Source organism: Alligator sinensis, unplaced genomic scaffold, assembly GCF_000455745.1.
Source record: "Alligator sinensis unplaced genomic scaffold, ASM45574v1 scaffold832_2, whole genome shotgun sequence".
In the NCBI taxonomy this organism is placed as follows: domain Eukaryota; kingdom Metazoa; phylum Chordata; order Crocodylia; family Alligatoridae; genus Alligator; species Alligator sinensis.
The window spans coordinates 65,319-75,340 of NW_005842745.1; the positions used below are offsets into that span (position 1 = coordinate 65,319).

At 45.7% G+C, this 10,022-nt stretch overlaps 1 protein-coding gene across 4 annotated transcripts in view; it reads left to right on the forward strand.

The window, feature by feature from the left end:
• The first annotated feature begins 1,352 nt into the window (after positions 1-1,352).
• The window catches only part of RNASET2 (ribonuclease T2), a 44,512-nt gene continuing 35,842 nt past the window's right edge, over positions 1,353-10,022 (forward strand). Inside the window, exons 1-4 of one of the 4 annotated variants that reach the window (XM_006034526.3) lie at positions 1,360-1,436; positions 2,302-2,325; positions 4,528-4,632; positions 8,616-8,682. In XM_006034526.3, the coding sequence (XP_006034588.1) occupies positions 4,535-4,632; positions 8,616-8,682 (165 nt within the window). In that variant the 5' untranslated portion in view covers positions 1,360-1,436; positions 2,302-2,325; positions 4,528-4,534. Of the gene's footprint in view, positions 1,437-1,774; positions 1,868-2,204; positions 2,326-4,527; positions 4,633-8,615; positions 8,683-10,022 lie in introns of all 4 variants that reach the window. The other 3 variants (XM_025216510.1, XM_025216511.1, XM_025216509.1) reach the window with 3 other exon arrangements.

The window sequence follows — 10,022 nt, forward strand, 5'->3', positions numbered from 1 at the left end:
CTCTCCCCTCTTTATACTTTCTGCACCACTTCATCTAATGAAATGAGCTTTAGCTGAGGAAAGCTTGTGCTCTCTCTCTCTCTCTAGCTTATTTAATCTATAAAGGTGCATATCTACCCTACTTTCTGATTGACTTGAGACTAATAGGGCTAACTACCTCTTGCTTCTTGGGCTCCCAGGCTGTGGCAACTAGAACAAGAGATCAGCGTGAGTGTGCGCGTGAGGAATCCTCTGCCCGATAAACAGCAGAATCTTTTTTGAGGACAGCTTCAGAAACGTGCCACATAAGGGCACCTTCCACCCAGGAGACTTTCCTGTTTATTAGGATCATAGAAAAGTAAACCTAGAAGGGACCCCATGAAGTCAAGTAGTCCAGCCTCAAGCTCAAATGTCTAACCTGCTCTCGCAAAGTTGGTTTAATAAAAAATATCAGATTTACCCAAAGAACCTTTTCTTGCAAAGAAAGGAATTCTTTTGTCACTATTTAGTTGGTCTAATATCGCTTCTGACCCAAGGGCTTTGTGTAACCTGCTCTTGAAAATTTCCATGGATAGTGATTCTACTACCCAGAGCCGTCCCTAGGGGTGTGTGGGTCCTGGGGCATATCAGCCTGTGTGGGGCCAGGGGTGGCTAGTGGCAGGGGTGGGGATGAGCACCTGAAGCGTGGAGCCGTGTATGAAAGCCACAGCGGAGTTGGAGGCACATGGTGGCCATGGCGGAGCTGGCAGTGTGTGATGACCACGGCAGAGCTGGCGGCATGTGGCAGCCATGGCACTGTCTGCGGGGCCCCACAAAGCACGGGGCCTGGGGGCGGTTGCCCCGATTCGCTCCCCCACAGGGACGGCCCTGCTACCACCTCTCTAGGTTTGAATAATCGAAAAATGGAAAACATACAACTTTTTTTTTATGTCCATTGCATACAAACACCTTGTTGACAGAAGTCTGAGGGAAGTTTTGGGGTAAATCTAACATCTTTTATTAGCGCACCTCACATAGCTGGAAAAATTCTTCCCGAGTGACGCTTCCTCAGCCTGACGAAGGGTGTTTGCCCCCCGCAAAAGCTTGCTAAGAAGAATTTTTCCAGCTCTTCAGCTGGTCTAATAATATCTCACATCTCAGATATCACATCTAAGAACCTCGCCTACCCAGAGAGGTCTGCAGCCTTGCAAGGCTGGTGCTTTCGGTTCCCTCTGGGGACAATGACATGCGAACACAAGGGGGAAAGGGAGCGTGCCGGGGCAGGAGGAAGGGAGGGGAGGGGAGCTGAAAGTAGGCTCAGCCCGCCCCACCAGGCAGCCGGAGAGGCCGGGCACAGCAGGCGCCGGGAGGGACCCTGCGAGGGCGGAGACTCGGGGGCGGTGCTTGGGTTTGTTGGCGGAAGCAGTTGCGGGCTGGAGGGGAGCTGCCTGGGGTTGTGCGTGCGCCTGCTGAGGCCGGTAAGGAGCCGCGGTTGGGGCTGGGGCTTTGCTCCGCAACCGGCCGCCGCTCTCTGCCAGCTGTGCAGAGAAGGGAGACGGGGGCACCCAGCCCCCCGCATCCACATCTGGCAGCGAGGTGGTGCTTGTGCCCTCTCAGCATGGCATGGGGGCGCTGCTCTCTTCCTGGCGCGTCCACGTGCTGCCCCCCCTGCGTGGTGCTGGCCACACGGGAGCTCCCACTGTCTAATCCTTGCCAAACAACCCCCTAGTGCCTAGTTTGATCTCCCAGCAGAGGCTGGCCCTGCTCTTCGCTCACGCCCTCTTGTGTTTTATGGTTTTTTTCGGTTTTGTTTAAGTCTACAGATCTCTCTGTGTCCCGCGGATAGCACGATAGTACAAGGAGGCTGCCTGGGCATAGGGCAAACTCCAGGGCAGAGCTGGTCCAGCAGGTCAGTGCAATGCAGGCTGGGGCAGGCGATGAGAAGGGGGGAATCAGCCCCACAGCAGAGACTGCAGCTCCTTCCAGCGTTTGTTTCCACGTGCTTTGAGCAAAGGGAGCAGGAGCCTGGGCGCACAGGCACAGCAAGGGAAAGGGCATCTCTCTGTTGCCCCAGTCCCGCTGGGAGCAACCTCGCTCGCCTCAGTGGGACTAGTAACGCATGGAAAGTTAGGTGCAATACATGCTTTTGTTGGTAGGATTTGGCCTTAGGGTAGCAACCACTCATGACCTGCTTCGTAGGGCAAAACTAACCCTAAAACTGAAACCCAAACTAACACTTCATGTAGAAAACCAACCGGAAAGCACAGTGAGGGGAAAGCAGCTGGACAATGCTCCCTGGCAAAGTGCTGCATTGCTCTTTTCCTTCCTTTCTTTTCCAAAAAGGCCGTACGATGTCCAGTTGGCTGAGTGAGTGCTTTTCTACTTCTGGGTAATTTAGATAACAGAATCGAAAACAGTGGTCCATTTCCGTGTTCTTTTATGTGTACATCTGCTTCTCTTTGACTTCCCACTGTACCATGTACGTTGCTATTTCACTCTTTTATTGAGTCAGAAGCTTTTTGCAGAAGTCATTAATTCTAGTGCCTCAAACACCTGTGAATTAAATCTTGCAACACCCCAGCCTGGTGTAGGTGTAGATAATTTGTAGGTGAGAAAAGGGAGGTGCACACTTGCACAAGGTTTTACAAGTAGTTGGGATCCAGAACCCAGCTCACCTGTCAGGCTCATGGCCTAACCACACTTTCCTTCCTCAATTTATGTATTTGGTTATTGTGATCTGTGTTTTAGCATGATATGGTCAATGAGGAAGTTTGTTTAGGGACTTGCAGCAAGCCAGCTCATCCTGGGTTTTTGGGGGGTTGTTTTTTTTTAATCTTTTCTTAAATGGAGATGCAAATTTTGAAAATATTGTTCCTGAGCATTTTAAGTAGCATCCTGCTGTGATGTCAGTGCTGTGGGAGCCAAAGAGATGCTAAGTTCACATATAAAAAAATGCTATTTGGAAGAAATTTAGACATTTCAGTTTGAGGAGCTAGCTTGTTAGGGGAAAAGCAACACCTATTTTGTATTGCCTTGTATGACTCATCTGCTTCTGTGTTACAAGGTGTATGTTCTTATGGAGGCCGTAGATGCATAACAGGATTAGAATCCAATACCTATTCAGCAGACACTTTACCTGTGTATAGTGATTAGCTTGGTTCTGTTAAGTGATGGAGAAGCACAGTTTGAATCTATGTGAATAAATTAAAGAGGATGAAGCTGAGGCTGAGCTACTCCTTTTTATTTTTTTCAGGCTGAAATGTATGTTGTCTATATTTCTTCTGTGATCAAAATAGAGACAGTCTAAATTAATTGCCATTTTAAACATCACTTACTTTTATAATAGGTCTCCTGCTCTCATAATCTCTGGGATTCTTCTGAGTAGACTTTTCTTGCCCAGACTTGTTTGATTTGCAATTTGCATCATCTGTTTCCCTGAAATTAGGAGCTTCTGCTTGAGGATGTAGTTGTAGTTGCACAGTGCCTTCCTCTGAAATTGGGTATTGTCATGAAATCTGATATTAAACGTTTGTACGCTTGACCCAGGGCATGTGACTGACCTCAGGGAAATAAGTTAAATCAAAGTCTCCTGTTGGTTACAGATACGGCAGGAAAATCACGAGGGAAAGTTTATAAAAATTATTTACCTTTTTAATTTAAAATCTTTGTGACATTTTATTGAGGGCCAAAAAATGAAACTTCAAAAATTTTGACTAGCAAGGTTACACTTTTATTACAGATTCCGAGAAATCTTTTTCTTCTTTAGCACTTTCAAATTGAGTTTCCAATTTGGCAGGCCCAGTCTTTTATTTGTAATGAATTGTGTCTAGGTTTGCCTCTAATTCATTTTGTTCTTGACTTGGCAATGCTTGACTTGACGGTGAAGGGCTTCTTTAAAACTCATGCCCTATATCTGGTTTTTCACTGCAATGTGCTCTTTTTTTCCCCACCCTTTTCCCCCCTTAATTAAATATTTAGAATGAAACATCACAATATAGAGAAGACCAAAAGTGAACCACTTGAAGCTTATTGCCAGAGCTTAATTTTAACTCTTGTTAAGAACTTAATAGGCCTTATGCTTGTCATCTGCCAAAAGGAGACTTTCACGCTTAGAAAATAAGTGAGCTTTTATAAAAGTTTAGCTTGGACTGATTAAACATAATTCTGATGTTGATGTTGAAATGTTTTAAATTAAATGCTCAGCATTGTTTCTGCATGTGTAATATGATTTTGTGTTAAGTATAAGTGCATATACAGATTACATTTCAACATTGATCCATGTCAGTGGCCAGCTCTCTTCTGAACATTTGTAGTGTGTGCTAGGTAAGAGAATGGTTGATTCTGGTAGAGTATGAAACCTGTTGGAAATGCAGTGTCATGCACATCTTCAAAAACAAACACACACCTTGGCATATCCCTAATTAAACTGCAATCTGGGTTTAATGTCAGGCATAAGTTAGTAAAATATCTCTGTAGTGCTTGCATTTCAGTTGTTATTTCTAGCATGCACTACCTACTGAACTCATTGATAAACTTTCTATTGTTTTTTTTTTTTAATTTTCTCCATAGATATACTATGAATAAAATGAAGCCTTCTCTATCACACTGTTTGACCCTGGGTTATTTTTTAATGTTTTTCTATTGTGGGTGTACTTCAGCAAAATGCCTTGAACGGTAAGTTATCAGTTGGAAAAAAAATCTTTATTTCCTTACAGTTTTTTAAAACAGACCTGAGACTCTTGCAGCATAGTTAAACTATTTATCAGTGTGAGATTTCCTATGCTAGCTTGTGCTATTTTTGATGCATTCTCTTTCTCAGAAGCTTAGCTAGCATAATGATACTGCCTGAATAACTTGCTTTTTATGCTGCAGGAAAAATAGAGCTTTACACTTGTTAACATGATAGGATAAAAAAGTGAAGGTTAAGCCACAGTTGTTGCATTTAGTCATGGATTTGCTTTAAAGATAACTTTAACCCAGTATTTGGGATATTATGTAGACAATTCCTATAAACAATAAATGTAAACATTTCAGGAAGGTTCTTTGGGTGAATCTGATATCTTTTATTAGACCAACTTATATAGTTGGAAAAAACATTTCTTAACAAGCTGTTGGGTTTAAAAACCCTTCTTCATCAGGCTGAAGAAGCCTGTGCAGTTGGTGTGTGCTCTTTCGTTCTGTCCAGGAAGAGCATGCACAAACTGCACATACGATAGTAGAATTTCATCTTTAAAAGATGTGCTAATACTTTGGTTAGTCGGGGTCCTAGGTATGCTAGCTAAGAAAGTGTAAATTTGTTTGTACCCTTCAAAAGGAGAAGGCAGCAGCTGTTAGGCAGTAACAGTTCTGTACGGATGAGCCTGTAGTCATACTAGTGAGATAAATCACGGCAAGAAACACTGACTCATCCAAGGTCAGAGTTAGTCGGGTTGGTGCTCTTGTATCCTCTAGGTTCCTGCACACGTAACATTAATGCCTTACAGCTGTTCCATTCTCCTGAGCAGCAGTATTAGCTCTCCTTCCCCTCTGGAGCCACAAACGTCCTTTTGTCCACACCTTCAGTGGCAAGTGGTGGATTTGTTTTACTCAGGTGAAAGGTCATGGGGAAGGCACTGCCTGATCTAATATTATAAAAGCCTAAGTTTGTCTGTCTTTCACACTTTATTCATGCTCTGATTGGCTAACAAACAGCCAATCAGTGTGAAGAAGCATTCAAACAGGTGGCAGCCCACCACCACGATGGTGGGGACACGGGATGGAGCAGTGGGGTGCAACCCTGCTCCCCAGGGGCAGCGGCAATGGAGTGGACAGAACGGGCTAGCCTTGCCCCCCCACCCCTGCCCTGCTCCCTGCAGGTGGCGATGGAGTGAAGGGGGGGGCGCAAGGCCACTGGAGCTGGCCTTGCCCCCCACCCGCCCCCCAACCCCCCACTCCTTGGAGGTAATGGTGGTGGCGGCAGCACGGGGGGCAGAGGCATCAGGTTGGGATGTTGCAGGGTGCCAAGGCCCCTGGTGCTGGCCTGGGCCCGCTTCTCCCCGTTTCCATTGTCACCGCCTGCAGGGCCAACCGTGGCAGTGGGGAAGCAAGGAGTGGGCCTGTGCATGCTCCTGCCCTCCCCCTTGGGCGGCGGGAAATGGTGGCAGGGGGAGGGCCTGGGCCCGGCACTGGGGGGGAGGAGTGGGCCCACCATGGCGGGAGTGGGGGGCAAAAGCAGGCCCAGGCTGATACAGCGGTGGTGGGGGGGAAGGGAGGAGTGGGCCCAGGCCCGACGCGAAGGGGAGGACAACTGCGTCCGAGCCGGGGGAGAAGCGGGCCCACCACAGGGGTTGGGGGGAGCAGCAGGCCTGGCCCGACATGGCAGTGGCTAGGGAAGGGGAGGAGCGAGTCTTCTCCCCAACTTGGGCCCTGGCCTACTCTTCCCCCTCCCCCCTCTCCAAGGCCCGCTCCTCCCGTTCCCCCACCACCGCTGGGTTGGCCTGGGCCTGCTGTTCCCCCCGCTGTGGTGGGCCGCCTTCTCACCACACTTGGGCCCGGTTCCCCCGCACTGACCCTGGGCCCACTCCTCCCCTCCCCCCACCACTGCAGCGGGGAGCGGGCCTGGATCCTGAACAGCAAGAGGTAAAGGGGGAGTGGGCCTGGCTGGGGAGGGGGGCATGAGGCTCAGTCCCTGCCCACTCCCCTGCCCCGCCTCATTTTTGACGGGCATTTGGCTAGTATATGTATAATGCTGATATGTATTTGGGCTTGGGGAGAAGAGAACAGGACTTTTAAGATGCATGAGTGGTAGTTCAGAAGAGCACACCTCAACTGCTGAAACTTCCTTAGCCTGATGAAGGGTTTTTGAACCCGAAAGCTTGCTTAATAACTATTCTCCAACTGTTTGGGTTGGTCTAATAAAAGATATCAAATTCACGCAAGGAACTTTGTCTGCCTGAGTGGTAGTTAAGCATCTGTCACATGGAAAATGAATGGAATGCTTATATGCTTCTGTGGAATGCTTGTGTGTCTTCTGTGCTTTTTGAATATCTAGTTCTCAACTTCCCAGTAAATTCCCTTTTAGTTTGACCACGTAGCCCTAAGGTCTATGAAATCTATGAAAGTATACAACTTGGTTCTCATAGTAGCACTTCAATGCAGAAATTGAATTTCTGGCTGTCATTCCTTTATCAAGTGCAAAGTAGCACACTACAAGCTTTACAAGTACACATATCTGTGGAAAATAGCACTGGGTGGGTTCATGTTGATTAAGTTTGGGAATTGAAAGGGACGGTTGACAAGTCTGAGAGACCAGATGGTTAAATGTTTTAATTAATGATTTCAAATTCTAGTAATTGCACTGATGGGGAATACATGTGAGCAGTCTTAGGACCATGGTTAATCAAGTTTGCTTCTGTCTCTAAGGGAAGCATGCGAAGAAATAACCTTTGGTTGTGTAATGATGACTTTGGTAGTGAAACTTCTGCAATTTTAAGTCCAGAGAAAGAGTCTTTTGCTGCTCTTTTTATGCTTAGGACTTGCCTAGCACAAGGAACTGTCTCAAATGTTGCACAGGATCAGATAATTGAAGAACAAGTGTAATAGAAAAGCAGTTAGAAATCTGAGCAAGAGAAACGTTAATATTTTTATTGTGACTATGTCTGACTTGTTCCACAGATGTCTGAGTATGAAATAAAACAAAACATGAACATACATGTGTGCACACATGTGCTCCCTCCCCCAATCCCATGACTGTTTTAGCAGGTCAAATGTGGCTAACTAATACTGGAAAAAACAAAACCTAAAGATAGTTTCAGAATGGGTTAACTTCATCACACCTCACATCACAAACATACCTGCATGTGCTTGTTTTTCCTATGTTGAAGCAAAAATTAAACTTCTCAAGGAGTTAATTGCCTTAGCTGTTTTTCCATTCACTAACAAAGAATGCACAACAAATTAGCTGTTATGAATAGTAATTTATGCGGTCAATTCTGCGGTCACTCTGTTGGCTTGAGTGAACTGGATTTTGCAAGGATTGCACCTGCATTTTAATAAGTAACCTATTCATGACAGCTCTCTTTTCTTAATGCTTTTTGCTGCTATCATCTGAAGCTATCTAGTTGTCTTTCTCCCCTTGTTTTTTGTCTTTCCTTGTTTTCACCTAAATTGTAAGCCTTGAAGAGTTGTTTTCATTCTCTAAGTTCTGGGGTTGGTCATCAGCTCAGATCTATTGTTTGGTTGCATTACACTCCATTTGCACAGCTCCTGCTGGATCACAATACTAATTTTAGGCGAGCACTTGAAATTTCAAGAGCACTGTATGCGCTTTTTTGAATTATGCACTTAAATTTAGGAGATCTTTGTCCTGGATTTTTTTCTTATTGCTATCAAAGGTAAGATGGTGCTCGTCTAAATGACATGTAGTTATGTAGACAAAGAAAATATGTAGAGAGATTGGCTGCTGTAGCAGAATGTTTGTTAGCAATAGGGAAATATTAGAAATGATAAAAAAATTTATTTTGTGCATTGCTTATTATAGTGGGACTACTGTCTGTTTGGGGTCCTTTGGCTCTGTTCCAATAGAAGGAGTTACATAAAAACCAATTAAAATTTGTGTATTGAATTACTTAAAGTATTTTTGTTTCAAAGGAAAATAAATATGTCGTCTTACTTTCCAGTGACTGCCACCCACATACTTGGGACAAGTTGATCCTTGTTCATCATTGGCCAGTGACCGTTTGCAAGGTGAGGGTGGGGAGTGGGGTTCATAATTATACATGAAGTTGGGTATATAATGCAGTATATATCTGAAAATAAGAGGAACATGTTATTGTAGCAGAGTCAATGACCTGTTTAATTTTACTTGCCTTGTAGTACTCAATAAAGATATTGGTTAGTGTTGGTAGCTTGACACATGTCTCACTAGATCTAGAGCTTCATTAAAGAATGCTGCACATATAGTATTATGTCTGTAATAGGCAGTCCTGCCTCACAGTGTAAGATTCAGGCTGATACTGTTATTTAAATTTATGAGCAGTTACTTACATGAATGGTCTCTCTGAAGCCAATAGATCTAAATCATGGGTAGGCAACCCCTGGCACACGTACCAGAGCATGGCATGCACAGGCATACTGTTTGGTAGGTGTGCCACAAGGAGCTCAATCCTTTTTGTGGCCGTGCAGTCCCAGCCCCTTCCAAGAGGCTGCAAGCAGCTATACTGGGGTCTGCGGAACCCCAGCCTGGCTCGCTACTGGTGGCAGGTGTGTGCATGCCTCCAGTCAGACAGCAGGGAAGGGGCTGGAGCTGTGTTGCCACAACAAGGATCAGGCCTCAGCTTCTCCACCATCTGCCTCTGGCATGCCAACATCTTACAAGTTGAGCTTGCGGGTGTTTTTGGCACTCGGCCCAAAACAACTGCTGACCCCCTGATCTAAATAACTGTCTATCATTTTGATTCAGTTTTGCAAACCTGGCTCCAGAATGTTGATGCTGAGCCATTAAATATAGATTCAACTGAGAAGAAAAATCAGCAGCTAACACAGGGATATTTTGGTAGTAACCCTGGAGTACTGCCAGCCATCAGATCACTGATTTTTACAGATACATCTGGCAAGTAGTCAGCAAAGATGTACATTCCTTTGTCTCTCATATAGATGCATAACCCAATTCCTTTGAATTAAAATATTTTGGTGCGTCCAGATGAGCTGGAACGTTTGCTTTGTGGAGCCTCAAAGGCTTTTTAGGCACCGCAAAACGCATGCAGCATATGTGAAGTTTCTCTGTGCTGCATACTTTTAGCACAGAGCCAGAAATTAAATACCAGGAAATCCTGGTGTCTTAAAAAAAAAAGAAAAAAGAAAGGCTGGGTGATGCACATGGGTGCAGCATGCAGTACCTGAAACCAGAGCTTGGCTGGCGAGAGCCATCCTTTGGCTGATGGCCAGGCTCTGCACGCCTTGATTGCTGCCACTGCAGCCCCAGGAGGCCCCCAGGACCCTCACTAAGGCTTCTGGGGCCAGCTCAGGTGCTGGACCCAGCCTCCCCTACCCGACTCGAGGCCATTTGCCGTGGTCCAGTGTGTGTG